Raw genomic sequence first — 26,877 nt, forward strand, 5'->3', positions numbered from 1 at the left:
GACTGTTTTCTTTTATGAGAGTGAAAAAATAGTGAATGACATATTTAAAAAAAAAACACAACACGTCTATGGCCGGACTCAGTTATGTGTTCAACGCCTTAAATTGATAACCTCCTATGTCATCAGTGGAAATGTGTGAGGCAAGTAAAAACTGGGAGCAGACCACAAGAGGGCACTAGTGTCACACACAGTCTTCTTTTTACAAATTCACGTCACATTTGTGCTGCATGGAAAATAATGTCATTTGTTTCAAAGTGACAGCAGCATCACAGCTCCTGCTGGACAAGGTGGGGTTTGGTTTTGAATTATACAGGGCCTAGTATCAGATAAGACAAATGATTTAGAAACCATAAATACATTTATTTGTTTGAGGGTAATATGAAACTCCTATTATAGTGGTTTGCATCTTCTGACTTCTCGACAAAGAGTTTCAATTTGTTTTATCGCTACTCCCTGGAATGAAGCCAGTGCAGCCACTTTTTGCTACCTGTTAATATTATCTGCAGAAGGCTGCATGCAGCAAAATACGTGCCATCAGGGAGAGGGCGCTGACAGAAATGTGCAAATTTGGAATAGCAGTGCTGCTTATCACATGGAATTGAATGGGCCAAGATAGCTCCACTGGAGGGCATGAAGGGGTCTGATCTGTCTCGAGGCTCGACAAGCTGGTTGGTACAGTGGCAGCCAAGCATGAAAGAGAGCGTGAGTGCGATTGGTGGGCTGTGACAGATTAGGGGGAGATGATCCCTACTTATTACAATGTGTCTGCCAATTACATAGGCAGGCTTTAGACTGGTGATCCTCAAATCTGGTCCTTGGGCTCTGGAGGGATGCTGAATTTCTGTCCTGTCAGGTAGTTATTTGCAGTCCCCTGGGGTTGTGAGCGTGAATTGGTCCTTGATCACACAGCTAGAATGAAAACAACCTGGAAAAAAAATGAGCAGTGCTCTCATTCCTGAGGACTTTGGAGATCCACTTTGACTTTTAACATGTAAAGTGGCAATCTTGACTTATGGCCCAGTTAAATATGTAAAATGAAGGTATGAGTGACTCCAATAGCAGCTTGCCCACTTTAGAGAAGTCTGGTTTAGTACTGGACTTAGCTTGTCGATATTAATAACTTGTAGTATACCCTGCAGCTTTTAAATGGAAGCCCATGGATTTAACTGACGTGTATGTAGGGAACCTGATACCAACAAACAATCTAATTATTTCAGTATGAATGCATTCAAACATCACCACATCTTCATAAGCATCTCATCAATGAAACTACATGCATGGTGCTACATACAATCAGCTTCCTGTCATATTTTCCCCAGTGGGAAACTCCAAAACTGTGCAAATGACCTTTAAAACTACCAGTCTTTATTGTTACCAACACATACATGGCAAAAGATGGTGACTTATTAACCTGTGCTTGAGCCATGATGGCAGCTTTATCTGTTTTCTTCACAGCCATTAGATAAAGACAGAATGTAGGAATGCATCTGTGCCGCACTAGTGAGTTTCATAAAGTGGAGCAAATCCACATGTAGGACATTGTCTCCAAATGTGGGATGAGGGAAGAAAAATGCTGTGTAGTCCTACATAAATGATGACCCCTTGTCACTGTGGATCAGTCACATGGCCATTTACTGAATACATCTTGTGTGAATGTATGTATACGGGAAGCAGTTTTGGAAAATATGCTTTGTTACATTTTTGCCAAGTGTTAAATAACAATCTTTCAACTTCAATGTGAATCTCCATGCAAGCATCTTAATAAAAATTCACTAACAGAAAAACTACATGAAGAAACAAAGTATAGGTATAACATAAGGTTTTATGTGTTGGACAAGATCCTGACTAAAAGAAATTCCTTTTTTTGCTTTAACTCTTTAACTCCACCCAGGAGCTTGATTTCCATACGATAACTGCAGCCAACTGCATAAAGCCCCACTTGTGGCCATCACCGGTCTCTATGGAGACGCTGGGTGGATACGAGGATCCACCCAACAGGAAAAGTCATTTGGGGATAATAAAGAAGCAGCCAATAGAGAAACGAAACAGAGCAGTGAAGTGCCCTGAGGATAGAATGCAACCAAGCTTTCCCTTTTCTGAGATGAAGACAGAGCTCACTACAAGAGGAGTGAGTTTCAGTGGGAAAGCAGAAGAAAACAGAAACAATAATGAGACAGCATGTGAGTGGCTGACTGTGAGCCGTGGTGTGCAGTACACCACGTTAGCTGAAGTTCCTAAACAACCTTCCGTGTGTTCAAAATATCCATCATACTCCTGAACCCAGTGATACTTTGTCTGATTACTCCTTTTAGTAAAATGGCATCTGCACGAGTTGGAGTTCTGTTGCAGGTGGCTGGACGAACCCATGCTGTGACAAAAATTTCATAACAAAGATACCGAGATGTCTTCAAGCAAAAGCACAGAGTGAGAGGAAAGATGAAGAAAACAAGCCGATTTCACCTTAATTCTGAATAAACAAACCATTTCCTCCTTAAACATCACTCTGAATAACAGAAATTAAACACTTTATGTAACGGCTCTAAAGAGGAAGAGATGTTTTTCTGAAACTGCAAGGTCTTTCTCCTGAAGACAGACAAGCATGGCCTTGGTGCCACAGATGCTTAAGTAGATGCATTCCTACTTATGACTATATTTAAAGGTTTTCTTGGAGACCTTACCAAGGAGAGGAATCCCTGCATACAGGCAAGCTGTTTTGCATTTTATGTGAAAAAAATTAGCTATTATAATGCTATTTATTTGTAATAGGAATTTGAGCAAAATGTATTTTCGTTTTCTTTATGATTTGATAGACTGTGTTATCACTAGGGCGATCGTGGCTCAAGAGTTGGGAGTTCGCCTTGTAATCAGAAGGTTGCCGGTTCGAGCCCCGGCTTGGACAGCCCAGTTGTTATGTCCTTGGGCAAGACACTTCACCTACCGCCTACTAGCCGATGGCGCGATATGGCAGACTCGCTTCTGTCAGTCTGCCCTGCCCTGTTGTAGCAGGTGGTTCGTCCAGCCACCTGCTACAACTGTAGCTTGCCTCCACCAGTGTGTGAATGGGTGGATGACTGGGTGTGTAAAGTGCTTTGGGGTCCCTAGGGGGATCTAGTAAAAAGCGCTATACAAATACAGACCATTTACCACTAATTATTATTAAGGCTCCAGTGAAAGGAATAGCTGAGAGCCATATAGCACTGCAACTGGGAATATAGGCGGATACAGTAAAGACACAAGAAGCAGACATTTTCTTTCCAACTTTTCTCATGTAGCCTGATGACAGCAGAAGACGCACGAGCCAGGGTCCCAGAATCGGGTGATTATACACCCTCCACAGCTTCCAGCATAATTTGATGCACATAGTTAAGCCCATTGTCTATTCTGTGTGACAGAGAGTGCTGTGAACTGCTGAATAGGCTTTTTCAAGCCAGAAGATTCAGTTGTCCTTTTAGCTTCTGATTGTTGCTACAATGTGTTTTCAAAGTGCTGCGCAGGCTGTTTCAAGCCAGTGGGGTCAGCTGTCCCATTAGCCACTGATATTACAAAAACACTCATTAAGCTTTTATGTTCTTATGGGCACCGCTAGCTTTGTGATTCTCCTCTCTCAAAGGCAAGTGATAAGAGTATTTTCTGCAGCTACCATTTATGTCTGCTTCTAACAGGGACGACACTTTCTCAAGGTTGGAAAAGGTCAGTATTGATGGAGGGCTTTGATTGTAATACTGCAGCGAAATCCGGGCTTTGGAAAAAAAAAAAAAATCTTATGCAAATGTGTTTGTGGTTTCAAAGAGAGGCAAGAGATGTGTTTTTATTCATCACTTTTTTTTATCACGATTTTGTGAAATGAGATGAAACACATGACGTCCTGCCTAAAAGGTTTCATCACGGGGGAGCAAGAGACACATGGACGCAGACCTGTAAGGTTCAAAAGACACCCAAAGTGCCACTTTACTTAAATTCTCAAAGTTACAAATAAAAGTTCACGTAGTTGACATGGTGAAGATTTCAATTTCAAATCACTGAACATATCCAACGCTTTGACGCACAACTGAGCCTCTTCTTCTGCATGACTTCGTGTGTCCTCCCAGCTCAGGAGCAGCTTAGTGTCCATGCGCAGTCAAAAATCCTCAGCAGCCCTATTGACCAATTAGTAGAAGAATAGCTGGCTGAGAACCAACCGATTTGGACTGTAGGTTTTGCAGTTTGCTTTTCTTAACTGCTATCACACTTTGCAATGCAACTTCCTACCTCCTGAGATTGGGAGAAGAACCAAAAAGACACTAGACAGCATCAACATAGCAACAAAGTATTGTAGCAGCCAAATAGGCATCACTTTCTGTTTGAGATGCATAGAGCTAGACCTGGCCAGGTAAATCTCTCTTTTATAGAAACACGATGAGAAACATGCAACAACAACGACAATACATCATTAATCTCATTGTTTCCTGGGCTTCCTGGAACATTCAAGATCAACAAATATTTTACAATCCTCCTTAAAACAACAGAGAGAGAGTGAGAGAGAGAGGGAGAAGGAGCATCTCAGAGCCTTAAACTGTGGCAGCAATTTGCAGAAACATCATTGAACACCAGAAGGAGCCCGACGGTGGAACACACAATATGAAAATGAGCCGCTGATGGAGCAACAGGGAAGGTAGTCCATAGCCTGGCCTCCCTTAAGGAAACATATTTACATCCAATACATCAGCTAACATATCTGGGCTCATAGACTGACCAGAGATTCTGACATGGACATACAATGATAGGAGAAAGGGAGAACGACTGAAAGAAGATGGAACGAGTGACAGAGATAATAGAGTCCCTGTTAGAAGGTGTTTACGATCACAGGTTTGGGGGAACGTGGAGGCAGAAAGTGGACAGCTCGAGCAGAATTCTAAAAGGGGCTTGACAGTTGTTGAAACCTAATAGTCTCTCTATTTTCTGTCTGAGGACAGAGTGAAACGCTTGAAAATGAAGAGGTCAGATGAGGTTCACTGAAGAGAGAGATTTGGATGAGAGACAGAGATTGCAGTAGCAGGTTGAGGGGCCAGGAGATGGACTGCTGCCAAGGTAACTGGAGGAAGAGACATTGGAATGGCTTTAGATCTGTGCTGAGTTAACGGAGTTTCCTGGTCAGCTGATGGCAAAGGAAAATGGAGCGGAGCTACCAAACGTAGCCGATTTCGTCATCCTTGTCCTCTTCCTCGTCCTCGTCGTCCTCGATGGTCCCTCGGGGATGGATGCGGCCCCGTCTCTTCTTCTGCCGGCTCCGACCGGTCTGTGATGGCTCCTCTTCTTGATCGTCGAGGAGTATGACCGCACCGCCGCTGCCAAAATCCCCCGATGTCTCCTGATCCTCATCTGTAGAGAGAGAAAAACATAATAAAGAGATTACACAGATATCCCCAGATTAACATTAATTATGATATATTAATGATTTCCCAGATTATAAATTCTTTGCCAGTGGGCTCCCTGAAACTTGAAAGCCTACTGGAAGTAACCCTTCCAGCACTTTTCTGAACTGACAGGTTTCTGTCATATTTAAGGCCTGCTTACATAACAAAATTAGTGGGTTTGCTTCGGCAGTTAGCAAGGGTGGTCTACGCTTCTGCAGCTACCTTTGGAAAAACCCGGAAACTATGCTAATAGTCATCAAACCACATCTTTATTGATATATACAGAGGTGTCAAGACTTTCATTAGAGGGCACAGGAGGTCATGATGCAAAACAAAACATTCAGTGTAACACTTCACCCCCAAAGACCTTCAGAACTAATTCCACTCTCATTAGCTCCAGCCTTATTTTGTTTTGCACTAATTGCTAATGTTAGCAATTAGCCTGGGTGTAAACTCTTGAAATAGGGCACAGAATCAGAGTAGGCCATCATGAGCTAACTCTTTCCCTAACCAATACATTCTTTTCAGGGGAGCAAATAATCTACTAGAAAAAATAAATGAAAAAACAACAACTTTTGCTTTCTGTTGATTTACCCAACAAACAACATGCGGCTACAGGGAGTTGATTATACTGGATGGTTTTAGTGGTGTTTGGTTAATGGGAGGCTAATGCTGAATCCAGTGGAGCTACAGTGTGAACAGGAGTCATTATCAGCTTCTGCCTCGAGCATTTTTTGAAGCTCGAACTTCAAATTAGTCTGTGTTCAAAACAGCCTATTTACACCTGGGTACAACTGCGCTGTGGTTGAGTGGCACTTACGCTGTTAAAATCAGTTTGGTGTCCTTGTGTTCAGGCTATTGAGTGGAGAGCTGCTGCATTGCTACCTGTTTGTTCTACGCAGGCCAGAATGGGAGAACTCCAGGCAACCCCCGCCTCAGGCCACTCAGCCAGAGTTAGATGAGCTTGTTAGGACTGGTGTTGTCTACGCGTGTGCATGTGTGCATGTGTGCATGGAGGCTGGACGGACATCAATACTGGAACCTGCATTTACTGGTTTTCGACTAGACTGGCATCCGTGCGAGGTGCAATCTGCCAGTGAGTTGGCTGTTTGATTGGTAATTAGTATGTCTGCCTGGATTCTTTCCTCCTAATTATTGTTCTTTTTTCCACAGTGCAATTGATTTGTAGCAAAGTGCTTTTATTGGCTTTTTGACCATTTCATTTGAATTTCCATGGCTGACTTGTTAGGTATCACTATAACATGTCAAAAAACTTAATCTTGTATATTCTTTGTCAAAATATAATGCAATAGGCAGTAGTTTATTTGTTTATTCTCCCCTGTGAGGTACGCCTCAGCACTGCTTCAAATTCATATTCATAACAGATCTTTTGACATTGCTCCCTGCTGACAAGTGTGACAAATTTTCTGTCTTGACTTGCAAGATGCTGGTGTTTTATCAGAGGTACACGAGCAGGATATCAGAGGCAGATAGAATCAGGCATATTAGAAACAGCTGAATTGGCTCCAGAGGCATGCCTAATGTTATCTATTTCCTAAATGATAACTGATCCATAGATACCGGTACAGATAGAGACACACGGGGAGAATTACTGAGCAAAGAAAGAGAACAAAGTTGCAGCTGCAGTGCTCTCTGTGTGTCAGTGTTGTAAAGAAGAGATCGGCAGGCTTTCTAATTTGTAGAAGATTACAAATGAAACAAAAAAGACAGATGTTCAAGCAGACAACGTGGATCAAAGCACTAACACAGAAAGAAGGTCAGAGAAATGGAGGAATAACAGAGCAAACTGAAGAATATCTACATGTGTGGCTTGGTCTTACCACAGTTGGGATTGCCTTGTTTTCTAGAGCCAGCTATCTCGTTGCCATATTTGTCCACACACCAACACTGGCCAGTGCTGCCGTGACACTGAGTTGGTTTGAAGTAGCCCTCGTCAGTACAACGGGGAATATAAGTGCCTGGAGACGAGCAAAGAAAAGCAGGAGGAAATGAGAAGGAATGACGAAAAGTCACAGAAAGTTATAGAAAGCTGCTGGAACGGTTAAACAGACAAAAATTAAAAATAAAATCTGAGCATATAATGCAAACTCTGCTCAGCAGAGGTTACATGTACACGTCCTCAACTTGCAGCAAAGGTTCTTGTGTATTCACACAGGGAGGGAGATCAACAATCAATTACTGCTGTGAAGGTTGCAGACAGGAACCATACATTCTGCTTAAGGAAAAGCAGTCGCTTGATAACACACATCCACAAACGCACACACCTATTTTCTCTTACCTTCATTTGACCCTGTCCCAGCTCGTTTTTCAAGCTGTTTTGTAGTGAGCTGAAACACTACACGATCTGCTCAATGGGTACAGATGACATGTGTACAAAGTGCCTGGATGTGCTTTATAGTGCTGGTGCAATATCTCCTTTTTTCCCCTACTCGAAAATATTTATTAAAAGAAATCCAACTGCCATTTCACTCTGTGGTCGTGAGTTTTCCTCCAAGGGCATTTAAAGGAGCGAGCAACTGACAGCTGCCACTTCAGACTGACCTATGAGGCTCTTTCTTCGACTTTGACTCTGGATCCTGCTCTTCTCAGTTTGACAAGGCAGTCCTACAACAACAGAAGAAAGTCAGTATCATTAAATTGAAAACTGAAACAGCTCTAGTTGTATCTTAGATTATAGTTAATAATCACTCAAACCTGTTTCCCTCCACTAACAGCTTAGTGACATATTATACTGGAGACATCCTCCTTTGCTATCAGGCTCAATACCCATTATCCTTACATTCACTATTGATTTACAGTCCTTGAATGACGTGACTATTTATCCTTCTTAATACATTATTAATTAAAAACATGTTTTTATTAGTACTCCATTACTAACATTTAGTTCATTACATTATATCAGAACTACTGTAACTGGTCTTAAATGAGGTAATGCAGGCAACTCGTATCTGTGTCACTTAAGCTTTCTTTCCTTCCTTACTTATTCATATGTTCCCTCCTTCTTTTATCCCTTTATCTTTCATCCCCCTTTCCTCACCATCGGGCTTCTGGAAACAGTAGCACCACTCGTTATTAGAAAGCTTGCCATCCTTGAACGAATCACAGGAGTTGAAGAGAGGCTTCATGCACAGTTCATACTTGTCAAGGTAGATGGCACTCAGTTCCGACTGGTCCAGGAGTAGGTCAAAGTTCATGTCTAGCTTGTTGAACATCCAGCCCAGTGAGTCCTTACAAATGGGCAGGATGCTTGTATCAAAGTCTAGAGAAGAAAAAATAGAGACGCAAAAAAGAAAAAAAGGAAAAAAAAATCACATCTGATACTGCAGAACATGTCCAAGTCACCGACATTTCCTTTTTTTAAAGTAACACACTGAGTTTCGAGTTCGAGTATGTGCGCAAGAGTGTTTTCAGCGGCAGAGAGCTGAGATGGGTTCAGACTAGAGATGGCACGATACCACTTTTTATGTCCGATACCGATATCTTAAATTTGGATATCGTCCGATACCGATATAGTGTGTTTTTTAATAAATAAAACTTTTTTAAAAATATCTTGCTGCATTTTGTATAAGTTCAAACTCAAAAAAACCCCCACTAAAGCTATTCTGTTATACCTGTATGCAAAAAATACACTGCACCCAAAATATTTCATAGTTCAGCAATACTGATCAATCTAATAAACTTAAACCTACTTTATCCTTCCTATTCTGGTATTTTAAAGAGTAAGCAACCTAACTAATAGGGTTGCAAACTCCCAGCAAAAAAATAAAAAATAGGGAACCACCCTCCACCTCATGATGCTTAATCGACGTAATCAACTTTAATTTGATGCAGTGTGAAAAAAATGCACAGAAATCAATTATTTTTCAAGAATAATTAAAGAGATTCAACATCTTTCTTCAACAGAATTGCAGACTGCACAGATGGTATCTTCCCAAAGGAAAAAGTACTATAGCTTACTAGGGTATATTAGACTTAATAGTTACTATATACAGTAATGGACTTCTTTTTTTACATCAGATTAAAACTTTGGGTGTAAGATTCAGATAATTAATTATTAAAAGCTAGACATTTTAAATGAGAATAAGAAAGAATAGTATGTCTTTGTGCCCCCTTTTCCCTGTTCATGCCCTATCGGCCCCCCTGGCTAAACTTTGCTAGATCCGCCCCTGCACAGTTACCAGCCGTCAGCTACGTAGAAAAAGATCCTGGTGTAGAAAGTAATATTAAATAAATTGTAACAACAGCTTATCAAGGTTAAACGTGCTGCTGTTGTTCAGCCGCTGGTTTCCTCTTTCTGGCGCGAAGTGGGCGATAAACAAACAAGAGAGACGGACTGACGACAGAAAAGCCGATCAGCTGATCATTGATCAGTTTCACGATTGAAGTAGCAGCAGGAGAGAGAGAGAGAGACAGTCGCTCCATATATTGGTTGTTAAGCTTAACGCAGGAATGCTTTACAAACATTCAGAGATGAACTTACACACTTGCTTTACTTCTCTCTGGGATAACTTTCTCGGAGATGAAATGCTCAACCAGACCACCGACAGATCTGGCACGCCACAGCCGCTCTATCACGTGATGCATACTGCTCTGACGTGCTAAGGTTATGAGCCGAGTTATGCCATGTCGCAAGTTTTGTGAGGTGCTTTTTTGATATTTAATGGATCGGATTACATTTTTTATTTCTCTCCGATATCCGATACAGTAATTTAGGTCAGTATCGGACCGATACCGATACGTAATATCGGATCGGTCCATCTCTAGTTCAGACATGTTGACATTACAGAGAACAGAGCAGGGTCACTGTCAACATCAGTGCTAGCCCTCATGAGAACTGAAAAAAAGCATGACTTTTCAGCAGCTACTGGGTACACACACGCACACACACACAGGCACACGGCATGGGGATGTACTCACGTCCAGTGGTGGAGTCAAAGCTGTCAGAGGATTTGAGGTCTCTGTTGGCATCGAGGTGGAGAACTCCGAACCAGTCCTTCAGTCTGGCAGAGAGACTGTGAAGCTCTGTATCAGTGCAAGCTGCAGAAACACACACACACAGACACACAAAATAATGAGGAAAAGGGAAGCTGTCAATCTACTGCTGTCATCTGAGTAAAAAAAAACAGCTCTTTTTCTTGCTCCTCATCAAACTTTCATTCCATTTCTGCTGTGTACTTTTCCTTTGTATTCTTTCCTTTCTTTTGTCTCGTCCAACTTTTCTCCTTGAGCAAACACAGTGGGGTGATAACGCATACTCAAATACTGGTTACCATAGGAACACAATCTGACATGCACATATGCACATACACACATGTACAGTATACATATTGTTATTTCCATGGCTCTTAGCATTTCTGTCCAGTTTCATTTAGCATTCGTTCAGAGTTCAGATGAATGACTTTATCTTTGCAGGAAAAGACACAATCTCACACACATACACCATACCAGTGGAGGTCTGTCATGCCACTTTGCCTTCATAGTAAAACAAGAAAAAAGAAAAGAATAGTTGTGTCTGCATTAGATGCCACTTTATTGTTGCAATTTTAAGATAAATGCATGTGTTTCTATTAGGGCTGCCACAAACGATTATTTTGATAGTCGACTAGTCACCGATTATTTTTGCGATTAGTCGACTAATCAGAGTCGACAATGCATCCATTGGACGTAAAACGTACAGCTTATTGCACCAGCATGCATCTGCTCTTATATAACTATCATTAGCTTACAGCTTTAAGTGTTTAAGCTATGTGCTAACTCAAAATAAAGGCAAGATGATAGTTTATTAAATTTTAATGAAATTTACAGATTGTTTCGGTGAAGTTTAATAAACTCCTTGCTACTTAAAATATAACAGGACACCGGAGTATATTCTTGAGCATCTCACACTTCTGATAATCAGTTGTCTGCTTGACATTTATTCAGCTGTGTAAAAACTATAACTTTAATCTCAGCCAAACCGATTTACTCAGGAACAAATAAAATACTGAAAAAAGCCAAACAATAACATTTTTAAGTTATCTAAGTGACTTATATATGTTTAACCTGACTAGCGAAAGACGGCGGTGGGTTTGAAAACGATTTGCCCGGAGTCCGGGATTCTCACCGGCTCTAGTGAGCTTTGCCCCTGGCTAGCTATCGAGCTAGTGGGTAACGCTTTTCAAAATATGTGGTGTCTTGATAAACTGAGCAGATATTTGAGGTTTACACAGTTACATTCTCGTCTGAAAATATGTTAAACGTTTATTTTGTGACCCAGAAAGAATAATAAGAGTAATATTAAAACTAACTAGCTGCTGCCATTGTTGGAAACTGAGCTAGGCTGCGCTATGAATTCTGGGACAAAGCTACTTCTTCTTCTTCGGGGTTTAACGGCAGCTGGCATCCTTGTACATGCAGTGCTGCCATCTTCTGTTTCAGTCCGTTATTACACTCTTAAATCCTACTACTCATTCCTGCGTCTTTTGTGATCTTACAAAGCTTCAAACGACGCATCGACTATTAAATCAGTCATCGACGATTTTGATAGTCGACGTAATCGTGACTAGTTGACTAATCGTGGCAGCCCTAGTTTCTATCTTTGTGCATGATCGCTCGCATCTGTGCAAATGCAAAGAAAGTTCACCCAGCACTGTCACCCATTTTGATGCTTTAATGACAGAGAGCATCAACTGAATTTCCCTAATTTGAGTCATAAACAACAAGAAAGAAACCTCTCGTTGCTTCAGCCCCGTGGGACAGACATGGTTGGACTGCAATTCAAGCAGACCTCTGCCTCTGCCTGTCTCATTCTGCATCTTTGTGTGTCAATCTTCTGCGCCTGATTGACACATTTGTTTCTCATTTTCTTTCGTCTGAGAGTTTGATAAATGTGCCTAGAGGACAACAGCCATTCGGCATCTCGAACCATCATTACCGATCAAAATCCTTCAGCTTTGTCGTGTAGCACAGACGATCCACAGAGGAAGGTTGTTGACAATCCTGTTGCACGTGGCTTTCCTTTGATACAATCGTTCTTTTTCTAGTGTTTACATCTGAAGATAGAAAACTGAGAAAATCTTCTGAATGTTTGAAATGTGAACGCCTAAATGGACCAAAATCACTCATCCACACACGCACACAAGGACTTGCACTTAAATAAAGAGAAGACCTGAATCACACTTTGCTGTCAGTGGATTAAGATGTCAGCAAACATGGGATCAAAAGGATATGAGCACATCACACACACAAGCAAAGTGTAAACACTCCTCAGCGTCAGTGGTAGTTTATAAGCACATATTTCTGGCATCTTGCTTTTAGCTGAGCCACACTCAACATCCTGTATTCATGCATTCTTGTCAGGTCATGCACACATGGAGATACACCTGTACATACTGCATTTTACAGTAATAGTTTGGAATTGTGCACATCTTCCTCCATAAAAGATGTTCTTAGTAAAAGAGGATGAAAAATACTTGTCTGACTGAATTCATGTGTACATGTGCGTAACTACGTATGTGTGAGTGTGTGCCTTCAGGACCAGACAGATAACATTTCACAGCACTCTTCATTTCCACAGTCTGGAAAGAGAGAACAAAATACCAACAGCTAAACATCATCTCTCCTCAGCGATTCTCAGTCGGTAGCACGTCGCCCGTTCGAAGCTCAAACCTCTGGAAGGTTTGTCCCTGCCTGATCCTTTATGTGACTGCACTGCATTCCTACATCGTCTCTGCCCTTCATCGTCTTGCTCTCTGTTCCCTCTCATTGCTTTTTGTATCACTCTTTGCTTTTCTGATTCTTTTGTTGCCTTTGAGACTTGCTGATTTCTCTCGATTGCTCGTTCATTTCCAATTCTCTAACTCTGTCGATTTTCAAGATTCAATATAAGCCACTTATCACACCTGGCTGTGGCTAAGCCAGTTTCTTTTTATGACGAAGAAGAAGGCCACTTTGATATGTCCGACTCTCTTTATTTCTTTCTCTCACCTAAATTGCTTTGAGTGCTTCATTTCCCATTTCTCTCCTTGTACATCCCCCTACAGACTCTAAAGATTTAAGCGTTTCTTTAACAGTTTTTACCTTTGATATCCACTCCCTCTATCGCTTTCCATCTTATTGTACACTTTTTCTGACTTCACTACACTCATCTTTTCCTCTCAAAGTTTCTAGACTTGGCACTATGGCTCAGAATGAGTCTAGATGGACTCTTATCTTTTTATTTTGTCTGCATTGTTGAAATAGTGTCTGATAATTCCAGCACTGCTGAGTGCATAAGGAGCCTTTTCAGAGGGCGTTAAGTTAGAAAGCTGAAAATATTCACATATACATCCAATGCAGAGAGTTATAAAGGCCTGTTCTTACACTTTTCTATGTTAACAGAATACATTACTGTGCAAAAGTCTTGAGCCACTCTTTCAATCAATCCCACACTGGTAACCAGTCCGGGGACTGGTGAGGCCAGTCCATGACACTTATAACTCCATTGTGTAGTTTTTCTATCCAGGTATGTTTTTACTGCACTGTTGGTGTGTTTGAGGTCATTATCACGATGAAAAAAGAAACTGTTGCCAGTCTCATATTTTCTAGATCAGCGGTCTCCAACCTTTTTTGCGCCACAGACCAGTTTAACTCCAACAATATTTTCATGGACATACTTTAAGGTAAATAAGGTAAATACAACAAAATAAAACCAGCACCAGTACAAAAAAGGGAACATTTATTCATAAAACACATGGGAAAAGACCCAGGGAAACCGAGTTAATGATAAAAATTATTTTAAAAAAATGACAAATACCGATAAAAACCTTGAAAACTATACATTTCACACCCAAGTCTCAACTCTCATGGCCCAGTACCAAATGACTCGGCCCGGGGGTTGGGGAACGCTGTTCTAGATGGTATTGCATGATGGATCAAAATCTGCCACCTCTTATTTTATCCACTTGTAGATTTTCCTTACATTTTTTAAGGGCACGTGACACACCATGCTGAGGTACATCAGCTTGTTACTGTAAAATACTATTTTATGTCTAACTATGTGATTGTGCACATTTTTCATAGATTTGACTACAAAAATTGGGACAAATTAAGGGTTTTGTGCCAAAAGATACAATTTAACATTTGTCTGTTATGTTTAGAGACAACACCCATTCATTCCTTGAGGTAGGTCTATTTTTAAGCTTCCATTCCTCTGTAAATGTCAGCTATAAGGACTGAAAATGAAACAGAAAGAAAGGCAAGAAAGTCTGGGTCTATGAAAGCAAAGTATAAAGAAATGATGTGTGGCTCAAATTTTTGCACAGCACTGCACATCATATTAACATTAACATTTGTATAAAAGCTAAATTTTAATGGGTTGTTCCTGTAGTCGTTGTATTTACTTCTTTTCACTTACAAAATCAAAAGCCATGTAGGCCAAATCTATCCCTGGATACTTTATAACTGTCTAAGGTTCTCAGTTTTCCCCCCTCTTTTCATTAAGTTGTCAGGATTTTTCCATTGTGCATTTTCATAAAGAAAGTTTGCTGACAGCATCCATCAGTTCAGGTAGTTTCCAAAGAGTTTTGTATGTGATACTGCAGAACTATGACTAAGCAGCAATGCAGTCCTTGATTTCCTTGTGAAATCATAACTGATGCAACAGGTGTGAGAAAAACAAAGCTGAAAAGTTTTGCACCTTATCAGCTTCAAGAAACTGGAAGATCTCTTTGGTGGCTTTTATATTTTAGCAGCAAATTTAACTCTTACTTATCACAGTGCAGAGTGACAAAAAAAGGCAGAAGTGGGCAGAATAAATAAAAACCTTTGGGTAAATAGCTACTTTGTCAAATCTCAACAACTAAGAGCAAAATGTGCACTCTACTTTAAATAATAAACCAGACAACTGCTTTCCATCTGTTCTTAGGTGGTGTGGAGACTGCAGTGTCAGATTTGTCAAAGCCCCACTCTAACCTATCAAAGAGAGTTTGACGAGGAACCTTTACAGCGGATGAAGCAGACAGAGGCAACAAGTCAGCCAGCCAGACACTCACACACACAGACACACGCACATATATAGAGGCAGCGTTCTCACATGAGACGCCATCGATCATAGCTGTGGGTCAAATATCAACCACTGAATCGTGGCTTAGAATCACCATCTATCCTTCTTCCTTCCTTCTGCTTTCCCTCTCACCCACCACATCCTCACATCTGCTGTCTTTCATGTCTGCGAACCTGGATGAAAATCTGGCACCTAACTAAAAAAAAATATCACAGTCTACGAGTCCTTCACAGACTGATTCAGAGGAAAACTACCTGCTGAATGTGGAAAAGCAAAGTTAAAACTGAAATCCATCACAGAAGATAGAGAAATGGACAAATGAAAAAGTGTGTTGAACAACATTATCTTAGATAGTGGCAGTGAAATAAAAAATGAAAATGAAATCAAACACTAGCTGGACATTTTAAAGAGGCTGAATTGCTTCATTATGGTTAAAGTTTGGTTTATGTGTTGTCTCACTGGGAATTACAGTTTTCTTTTCTTTCTTTTTACACCTTAAAAGCTCAAATTTCAGCTGTAATCTTTTAAATTGAAGTGTACTACACTGCTACTAAACACCATGACAACAACGATAGCACTGTTTGTGTCCTTTAATTATTATTTTCCCACCACACATACATATAAATATATATATATTTATGTGCACACTGGATGAACACGGGCAGCTCCAAAGAAGACTGGTTTGTGGGTATTCTCGGTGATGCCACTTTAAACATTTTCATTTGTGTTTACAGATGTGTTTTGTTGACTTGTCGTACTAATTATCCCTGAAAAACTTTATTATGTGCCTGACAAAAAAATGCAATGTCCTGGTAGCTCACATAGCTAAATGGTAGTAGCCAAGTTTCAAGGAACCATTACAACTAAAAAACAATGATCTCTCAGTATAAAAGAATAATATATAGTTTGTGTAATTAGTCGGTAAATGTCACAATGCCCATGATTGAATGTTAGCCACTTGAAGACAAATGTGCTAATTAATAGAGGTGGGAATCACCATACATCCCACGATACGATATTATCACAATACTTAATGCACGATACGATATTATTGCAATTTTTTAAAATATTTTGCGATATTCAGATTCTGTACATAAAGGTAAACTTTATCAATATTCATTTTATCTAATATCAAAGTCTCGCACTCAGTCTTTCTCTCATTTCAGTCAGTTTTAATGTTGACAAACTGAACGGTTTGTATTACAGTCTAGTCCAACTTAATTAAATGCAACCATCTGGTACAATTATAGCTATTCTGAACTATGCAATTTATGAAAACTATGCAGCCCCTTCAGCAACTGAAGAATTTGAAAGTAAATTAAAACAAAATATAATTTTACATTAAATAAAAAAGTTTTAAACTTAATTAAAATAAAAAATGTCTTAAATTAAAATAAGTAAACTGTCATGTTTATTGCTGCCAAAAAAAAGTTAATCTTTTGCTCAGAAAAAGGATCAACATGCTCTGAAGTCAGAGCATGTTCCATTCCACAAAAACTTTTTTTTGTAATAAAATATCGATTTCTGCTGTCCCTGTATCGATACATTATTAGCAAACAAAATATCACGATACTACACAGTATCGATTTTTTCTCACACCCCTACTAATTAACTAGATTTAAAAAAAAAAAGGGGGGGGAAAAATCCCTGCATGAGTGCTTAAAATTTCAACATCTACTGCCTTCAGACTTTAATCTTACAAAACTGATGCATGAAAATGCAAAATACTGTGTGCGTTTTTCTGTGCTAAACAAGCCCTTAAATGTCTCTTATGCAATGACAACAGTGAAGACAAAGGCGAGGCAAAGCTATTGAATTTAATTCAATTCAGGTTTATTTATACAAACCACAACAATCACCTCAAGGTGCTTTATACTGTAAGGTTCTGAAAACAACCCGTAACGATCAAACAAACCCCTATGAGCGAGCACTTTGTGACAGTGGGAAGGAACAACTCCCTTTAACGGGAAGAAACATCCACAAAAGGAGAAGAGAAAAGACAAAGAGAGCATAGTTCTCCTAAATCTTCTAGAAATATTCTCCCATACTCATCTGTGCACTTTTGCACTATCACCAGATGTTAGAGTTGTTACTTTCATTAGGAGGAGATTGAGCAGAACTTTCCCAAATTACATATGTCAAACCCTCCAGGGCAGTTTAGGTCATGAGATAAATGTGTGTGCCAGACGTTCTGAGATACAACTCCAAATATCAAGAGAAATTAGGCCTTGAGGTCCTCTGTGGGTCCCCTTTATCACCTGTAAATAATTAACTAAGCGTCTCACTGGCTCCAGACAAAGTAAAAGGTAGGTGGTGATCACCTTGAGACATCGAGAGTAGCGTCTGATTGAATCAAAATTAAAGATAGATGGAAAGCGAGAGAGGATTGGTGAGAGGCAGTGGAAGGAGATGGCATTTCTTAACAAGGTAACAGAAAGAGAAAGAAAGGAAGTGCGACAGTAAGGAAGGAGATACAAGGAAGATAGAAGGTCAGATTCATTAAAAAGATACAAAGGTATGTTTGATTTCCTTTGCCCCGAGCTATCAGCGTTCCAGAGTGATTTCACTGGCACTGAGCTAAGTTTCGCCCAGATAATGATCAGTAATACAGTGTCTACACAGGCAGAGAGACAGGTAGAGATAGAAATTGGCCAGATACACAAACAGCGGAAGGCAGACAACCAATTCAGGTTTAGCCTTAAGAGTAATTTTATTTTGGCAAAATCAGTATCTCTTCTACTTTTTTAAAGCTCATTTTTCAAAGTGGAACTTTTCTGTGTAATCCAACATCACTGGATATAAAACAGTCTAGAGAGGCTGGAGGAGAATGTGTAGGGATTAGGGAATTAATAAACTAGCAAACCAAAAGTAACCATTTCAGTCACCATTTTATTGGTTATTTAAATTTACGGCATGGCCTGGATATGATAAGGCATGTGAAACTACTTGTTTGATACTATAGCTATACAAAGACAGCAGAACGCAGAGGTTCCTATTATCCTGATGTTGGATTGTCCATGCATCACTCCAAACAGGTTATTTCCTCTGTTTGGAGTGATGCATGCACAGCCCTTTGCTGTGTTACATATTCAGAGCAGTGCCACAAAACAAATAAAAACAAAGAGTGGAGATTCTTATTAAACTTCTAGAAAATGCAACTATTTTCCCCAATTATAACTAATCATTCTTGTAATTATTATCTCCAAATGTGAGATATCGGAGCAGCCACAAGTTAATTAGATTAATTGTAATTTAGGCCTCAATTACACAATGCAAATGCGACATGCTTAAAGTTGTAACCACAAAGTTGTACACTAAGCCCTGCAGATGACTCTCAACATGACGCTAATGCAAAATCATTTAGGAATTATGTATCAACGTAAGAGCAAGGTGTATAGTCAGGAAAGACCAACAAAGACTGTTTGAAAGTGGTGAAGACAGTCTCAACAAGAAATTCGAAAACACTCTTCACGCTGGTCAAGACTCTGGAAAAAATCCCTGAGCAATTGGCACACGTCAGGAGAGCATAGGAAGTGTGGAGGCAGGAGAAAAGAGAGCACAATCTGTCCTCCTGTGTGCTCTCAGTAGAACTGTGAGACTGAAATGCCAGGGAAAATTTAATTTAGCGAGGGGATTTAGCCTGTTCAGCATCTTACAGTGCTCTTTGTTTTGTCAGTGTCTTTTTTCCCAGTGACAGCTGACATAAAAATGATCTATTATTACTTTAAAAATCTCATTGACCATAACCAGCGCTGACTTACGCCGTTATAGAAGATCATCTGCTGGATCGCTTCATGTCAGGTCGAGTCATTGTTTTACAGGGGAAAGTAATGATGTGCAATGTCACAGAGTGCTGCCTCAGGGGAGATGGCAGATCAAATGAAACCTCAGCACCCCCGTGTCGATGTGTTAACCTTCTCTGACAAACAGGCAAACAGCAGCAATGGATTTCTGAGCACATCAGGATTAAATGTTCATTAGGAAAACTCAGAGAAATTACTGGTTAACGCATGTAATTAACCTGCAATTATGGCCTAATTCTTAAGATTTTTCTAAATTCTCTGTTGTAGACAATTTATTTTCCCAGAGCTTTTGTAAGTTACAATTCTGCAGAGACTTTCTATCATCCGTTTATGCCAAGCAGACACTAATTTGTCCCCATATAAATGCAGTTCAGAGATGCATGTGTTTCACAGTCTTCTAAACAATCCAAAAAAATCCCCAAAAAACAAGAAACAACAGCAACAACGAGAAAGACAAAAAAGCGGAGGTGGAACTTTAACCTAACACTCTGCAAAATGATGGAGTGGAGGCTTGAGACAGAAAATAAATGAGAAACTGATAGAGTTGGGAGAGGGAGGAAGAGACTGAGGAGTCAAAGGGAAAAGTGGGAGTGATGTGACTGACAAACACACATGTTCCCCATAGGCCCGCTACCACTCAGTGATAAATAAAGGTTATTAGTGTGGTTTAGGGAAAAGTATACTCGCAAACATGGAATCTGAAGACTACCACTCTGCCTTGTCAAAGAAAAACAACAATATTCACCCTGCTCTCCAAATAAATTGCATGCTGCAGCGTAGACTCTTCTACAGCTATCATTCAAAATCAAGGGAGTGTGCAGCAGACATAAGATACAAAGACTGAAATCTATGTACAGAAAGTGTTCGATGCCTTTGCATAGTCATATGACAGGCAACAAATTCATTTATTCCCAATCCTCAGACTATGTGGCCCCTTGCGTGCCCTATTCCATCTGTGTATATATTTTCTGTCTTGTAAAAGCCTTTTTATGGAAGTGCAGAGTTCAAGATGAACTAAAAAAATGTAGCTATAATAAATATATATTCAGTGTTCACTTTGCCATTCAAGCCGAGCGTCCAAGTGGAGAAGAAAACTGATTAAAGTGACTTTAAAGCTGGCTTGATTGTTTGTGCCGGATAGTATTTTAGAAACTGCTGAGCTGCTAGGATTTTCCCACTTAACCATCTCCAGGGTTTACACAAAATGGCCTGGAAAAGAGAAATATCCAGTGAGAGGCAGGTCTTTAGGTGAAAATTACTCGTTGAAGCCGGAAGTTAGAGGACAATGGCCAGAGTGCTTCAATCTGATAGGAAGGTAAACATTCATTAAAGCCATAGTATGCAGAAGAGTATCTTTGAAAGCACAACATGTCAAACCCTGAAGCAGGAGACCACACCTGTCAGTAAAGAACAGAAAACTGTAGGTTCAATTTGCATGGGCTCACTAAAATAGGGCAACAGAAGATTGGAAAAAATGTTGGCTAGTCTGATAAGTTTTGATTTCTGCTGCAACATTCAGATGGCACGGTCAAAACTTGGCACTAGCAAACATGAAAGCATGGATCCATCCAGCTTTGTATCAACGGCTGAGCTGCAGCTGGTAGTGTAATGGTGAGGCGGATATTTTCTCGGCACACTTGGTTCCCCTTACTACCACTTAAGCATTGTTTAACTCCCACAGGCTACTCAGTATTGTTGCTGACCACGTCCATCCCTTTATGACCACACCGTACCCATCTTCTGATGGCTGCTTCCAGCAGGATAAAGCATCATTTCACAAAGCTCAAATGATCTCAAATTGGTTTCTTGAACATGACAATGAGTTCACTGCACTCAAAAAGCCTGCACAGCCACCAGAACTCACTCTAATAGAGCACCTTTGGGATGTGGTGGAACAGGACATTCTCATCATGGATGTGCACCAACTGTGTGATGCTATCATGACAATATAGGCCAAAATCTCTGAGGAATGTTTCCATCACCTTGCTGAATCAGTGCCACAAAAAAGCAGCTTAGAAAGCAAAAGCGATCCAACCTGATACTAGCACAGTGCAAATAATGAAGTGACACCTAATTTAAGAGTTCAAATTCTTTGAAAAACTCCAACAATATAGCAAAATCTACTGCTTTGTATTCTGTTACTTTTAAGCTTGAATACTTTACTACACTACATCCTACATTAGCGTACAAAAAAAGCAAACAAACAATAAATAAACAAACAAAAATCCAATGACTAATAAGTTTACCTCTTCTGTTACATAAGGAATAGTGGGTGACTGTTTAACACAGGGTTAATCAGAAAATTTTTAATTAGATCTCAGGTTGCAGAAAAAGTGCTAAATGTTGCCCTGGCAGCAAATTCTAAGGCATCTATATTCAGTGTTTACTTAATGTAATGGAAAGGAATTTAAAGTGTCTTGTTTACTGGGTTTACTGACAGTTATATAAATGTTTTAATCATTAGACTCACCTTAACAGTCTATGTGCTCATTATAAATAAACGGTATAAAACGACTACAGGAGTAAATTTAAGTAAAATGGTAAATGGTCTGTATTTGTATAGCGCTTTTACTAGTCCCCCCTAGGGACCCCAAAGCACTTTACACACCCAGTCATCCACCCAGTCACACACTGGTGGAGGCAAGCTACAGTTGTAGCCACAGCTGCCCTGGGGCAGACTGACAGAAGCGAGGCTGCCATATCGCGCCATCGGCCCTTCTGGCCAACACCAGTAGGCGGTAGGTGAAGTGTCTTGCCCAAGGACACAACGACCGAGACTGTCCGAGCTGGGGCTCGAACCGGCAACCTTCCGATTACAAGGCGAACTCCCAACTCTTGAGCCCCAAGTATTAGAGCATAATGTGTTTTCCAGCCTCAGTGTAGCCCCACAGTGTTTACAGGAAGATATGAAAACATGCACATTATATTTAAAAAGAGAATATTATGTTTGGCTCATTTAAGCACTTCTTGTAAATATAACAAGGTCAAATCAGTGATATTAACAATTACAATAAATTTGTGTAATTTATAAGCTTTAAATAGTGATGTAATCATACACAGTTGAACTTGATATCATATAAAAGTAAAAGCAAGTCTATTTATGATTTTAAATGATGTGTTATATGTTTTTAAAACTTGATCTCAGAGCATCTAATACCTCCGGGGTTGCAGCTGAAACAATCAGGCACACACTACAACGCTATAAGAATACATGCAAGCATAACATCGGTTTAATGGAATATGCTATTGTCATTATAGCTGGATATACCAGAGCCTTAATGATGGTGCCACATACTGATAAGTCGTGTAATTGAAATGGTGTGCTTCTTTTTTGCAGATATGCCTCCTGGCTTTAAATGGACTTGATCCAGTGCTTTTACCTTGTTACGAACGACTTAAAGTCCTTAGGGCACACATGCTTAGTGGGTTTTTTTCTGTTACTTACGTACTGCTTAGCACCCGGTTGGATTTGGGCACTTAACCACTGTGCATTTTTCTAATATAATAGTTTGCTCTTTCTTTAAAAAACAAGCTGTTCTTCTGCTGTTTGTGCTTATATGTTGGAAACACCACTAATTCCCATTCATACATGAGTTGCATGAATGGGAATTAGTGAAGCCACGTAAGGAAAATGTTGTTGTTGTTTCATGAGTTTTAGCACAGACAGATGTGGTCAAAGTGATTCCTTAGTCATTGCTGCAGTAAAAAGCTTTGAAGTAAAACTTTGCTGTCTGTCAAGAAAGGCACTGCATGCTAATTTTATATCAGTCAAAAGTAATAAGCAATCCCATTGGATTAATTACTGACATGTTAATGCTAAAAATAGTAGATTTCCTAAGACTGGAGCCAACTAAAGGAAGTTTGGCAAGCTACTTCTTGCTGCTCCCTTATTCCACACCACAGCAGGTAGTTTGTGTTTGATGCGGCATTTTTTTTATACTATGTATGGTGGCCCTGAGAGGCCAAATGGACAGCAACTTAAGAAAACACCAGCAAAAAGAAAAACACTGCAAAAGCACACAAAACACAACGGAAATAGGAAAAAACAGATTTCCAAAAGCACAAGGGAAGTGTTTCTCAGGAGACAATAACATGATAAAAGACACCTAGCATGTTTTGGGTTCCTGCAACTGGTTCGTCGGGTTATTGTCTCCCCAGAAACATTTCCCTTGATGTTTTTTCCTATTTCCAACGTGTTTTGTATGCTTTTACAGCTTTTTTCTCATTGCTGGTGTTTTCTTAAGTTGCAGTCCGTTTGGCCTCTCGGAGCCACCGTATGGATGCCCTTCCTGATGCAAGCGGATCCTGAAGTCACACTTATAACATATGAATACTATGGAGTCAATAACAAAACTTTTAAGCAATTTTAACCCCCTCAAAATAGACACTTGAAACTTTTTAAATGCAACTGATTGTAACAATCAAGAAAGTAAAAAAGTAAAATCAAACCAGCTACAGGCCCGTGTCAAGCTGAAGCTCACCAAACGGTCAATTAAACCATCCAACGATATCAGAATCAGACTTTATTTATCCCCAAGGGGCAAACTATGACTTCTGATATAACTATGACTTATGATATGACTTCTGCTCTCTATAGATAAATAACCAATCCATGACACTCAGAAAAAAGACAAACGTCTCACTAAAAGCACAATCAGATAACATCAGCATGGATTTATCACAGTGGAAATGAGAAATTTTCCTTGAACATGACAGCCGCCGATGCCCTTTTGTCCCCACACAGCTTCACAGTTTGTTTCAAAGTTTGAATCAATAATTGCTCCAAGACATTCATAAGACCGAACACATTCCACCGTCTGACCCTTAATGGATGCGATCTCTTGTGTATGAGTACATGTTCTAAAGCCAGTGATCACATATTACTTTTTAACAAAATCATCAAGGACTGTGCCACGGTTGGGCTCATTATCCTGGAGCTGACTAACAATAACAGAGTCATCTTGATACTTTAAAATGAGCCTGCTTTCATACCCAACTCTGTACACACATATTTGTGTATGGAATAAATAATAGATAACAGATAATAAATAAGGGTAAAAGCACACATCCTGTGGGATGCCAGTCGCCTTCTGATTAAAATGTGAGACTGAATTGTGTTGAAGGTCAAAGAAAACTCAACAAACAGTAGCTGACCATGAGACCATGAGAAGTATTTCCTTCTAAGTGTTTAACAGTTATGTTCATCAAGGTTATTGTGGCATCATCTACTCCTTTGTGTGGTTTATAAGCTAACTGCATAGGATCAAGGATATACTTAGTTCGTTGAGATTTTCAATTATTTTCCTATCAACTGATGTAAAGATAATTGACAAATGGATTTAGGAGCAGGAACTAAAACAGCTTCTTTCCATGCAACACTGTGCCTGTGAAGACTTTTTAAAAATGCAGTGAAATACAGGTCTCAGCTGTTAAGCACAAGATTTAAATAAACAACCATAGAAATTGTCAGGTCCATGACATATATTTAGTCATATGGAGCAGAAAGCCTTTTCATCACTCCTTAGGGCAATGTTAAAATACTGATTATTTCCAAGCTTTGAAGCAGTTCCTGAATCATTATGGCGGAAAAAAAGTATGAAAATGATTTTAAAGATGATAAAGTATATTAGCTAACCTAAAGTCTGAACAGAAGCCATCCAGAGTGACCTGACTGCATGATTTGGGTCTTTTTTCATACTGGACCAGTCTTAATCAGGTTTATTTGCAGCCATTTTATTCTTTAAGTAAAAACCTGAAAAATCCATAAAAGTACCCATAAAAGCAAAACACTTAAAACACACAGAACATTTATACAAGGACGCCAAACTCTCACTGCTGGTCGCTGCGTGTGCACGCGCCATTATCTATAATACATCATATATCTAATAATAAATGTGCATTTTCCCATATTTACAACTGTGCATATGACAAAACAAACAAAATTTAAAAAAGAAAAAAACCCACTATCATCTATTCCTTTTTATTAAATCTAATTAAAGTGAATATTAAAACAATAGCCTGCATGAACACTTGTACAGGTACACATTAGAGTGCACACCATCTGTCGTTCTTCCTGTGTCTGAATCTAAGCAGAGAAAAAACCCGAAACAAGCAAACACAGAGGGGCAGTAACACAACAGCACTGTTTACTGATAAAGTGATGCTTATGGTCCTGCAGTTACAGACGCAGGTGTAGTGCGAAGTGAGATATTTACTAGTCTGGTACCAATGTTCAAACTCCGTAAACACAGTCGAATGACTGCACATATCAACCTGATGCAATCTATTGACTGTTACCACAGGAACACAATCTCACACATACGCAGAGTGTTTTCCTCACCTACTGCCACCCCCATCTGTTTACCATTTTATGTTCCTGATCTAATGAGAGATTCTATCAGGTTGGGAGACGACAAACATTTCACTCATCCCTGCCACCTCTGAATGCACAAACATTTGGACCTGCTATCTGATCGATGGTTTTTAGGACACTGTGCTGAAAAGGTCAGTGAGAGTCATAAAAAGAGGAAGACAAAACCATAGATGAACTTATTTAAATGAGAAATAGGGACAGAAAAAATAGACCTTAGTGAAAAGAGTCAAAGCAGGAAGCCAGACAGAAAAAACCCCCCAATGCTGCATGCTGACAGTGTCCAAGATCTGGAAATAGATTTCCTTTTTTCCCACAAACTCATCCACTCTGTTCCCTCTCAGAGCCAGACTCTTAGCAAACCAAACACATAATTATAGTTTTTATTGAGCAAAGACAGAAGGGAATTAATTAGACAGCAGTCAAGTTGTTAAAACACTTCTCTGTAACCGCATCACTTTCTGTTCCCGCCATTCATTCAGACTTAAGCTAATGGACGAGACTGTAAGATAAAGAAAGAGTTGTCATTAATTAGCAGACACTGAACCTCGGGAGCTTTATAAATGCTTCACAATCAAATAGTAATTAGATAAGACCTCTGAGAGTACAGTTTGATTTCTGTATGAAGTATAGATAGATAGAGAGAGAGAGAGAGAGAGAGAGAGAGAGAGAGATAGAGAGAGAGATAGAGAGAGATAGATAGATAGATAGATAGATAGATAGATAGATAGATAGATAGATAGATAGATAGATAGATAGATAGATAGATAGATCGATCGATCAACACTACACAAAGTAAAACCATTCCACCAATCCCCTATTTGTGAGAGAGGAAGTCTGTAACGATAACAATCCATCCTATTCCTTTGCTGCTTTCCTTTAGATTGCATTTCTCTACCAGAATCTCTCCATCCATCTGCTGAAATCCTATTTCCATGACAAACAATAAGACACACACACACTCACTCCATCACTGATCCCTGCAGCTGTCAGAGAATGGGTGGGGGTGATGGGACGGTAAGGAAAGAAAATAACATAAGTAAGGAGAGGGGTGACAGGAAAAGGATGGAAACACTTTGAATCACCAGAGAGTTTGAGGGATTACCAGTGAAAGGATGTTTTTGTGTGTGTGTGTCTGGTGAGACATAGTAGAGTGCTTCTGAAGCTGAAAATTGCTAAAATGCAGATAATCTTTTTCAGCTCAAATAAAGGCAAACACGACTAACTACGTAACCGCCTAAATAAAAAGGAAGCAACTTTAAACCTGAT

At 39.7% G+C, this 26,877-nt stretch overlaps 1 protein-coding gene across 2 annotated transcripts in view; it reads right to left on the reverse strand.

Annotated features, from left to right (window-relative positions):
- Positions 1–3,918: 3,918 nt before the first annotated feature.
- The window catches only part of spock1 (SPARC (osteonectin), cwcv and kazal like domains proteoglycan 1), a 112,526-nt gene continuing 89,567 nt past the window's right edge, over positions 3,919–26,877 (reverse strand). For both annotated transcript variants that reach the window (XM_080288424.1, XM_080288423.1), the window contains exons 8-12: positions 10,332–10,451; positions 8,452–8,673; positions 7,956–8,018; positions 7,235–7,372; positions 3,919–5,358 (exon numbers count right to left, since the gene is read on the reverse strand). In XM_080288424.1, the coding sequence (XP_080144550.1) occupies positions 5,162–5,358; positions 7,235–7,372; positions 7,956–8,018; positions 8,452–8,673; positions 10,332–10,451 (740 nt within the window). In that variant the 3' untranslated portion in view covers positions 3,919–5,161. The remainder of the gene's footprint in view (positions 5,359–7,234; positions 7,373–7,955; positions 8,019–8,451; positions 8,674–10,331; positions 10,452–26,877) is intronic.

Source organism: Astatotilapia calliptera, chromosome 2, assembly GCF_964374335.1.
Source record: "Astatotilapia calliptera chromosome 2, fAstCal68.1, whole genome shotgun sequence".
Lineage (NCBI taxonomy): Eukaryota > Metazoa > Chordata > Actinopteri > Cichliformes > Cichlidae > Astatotilapia > Astatotilapia calliptera.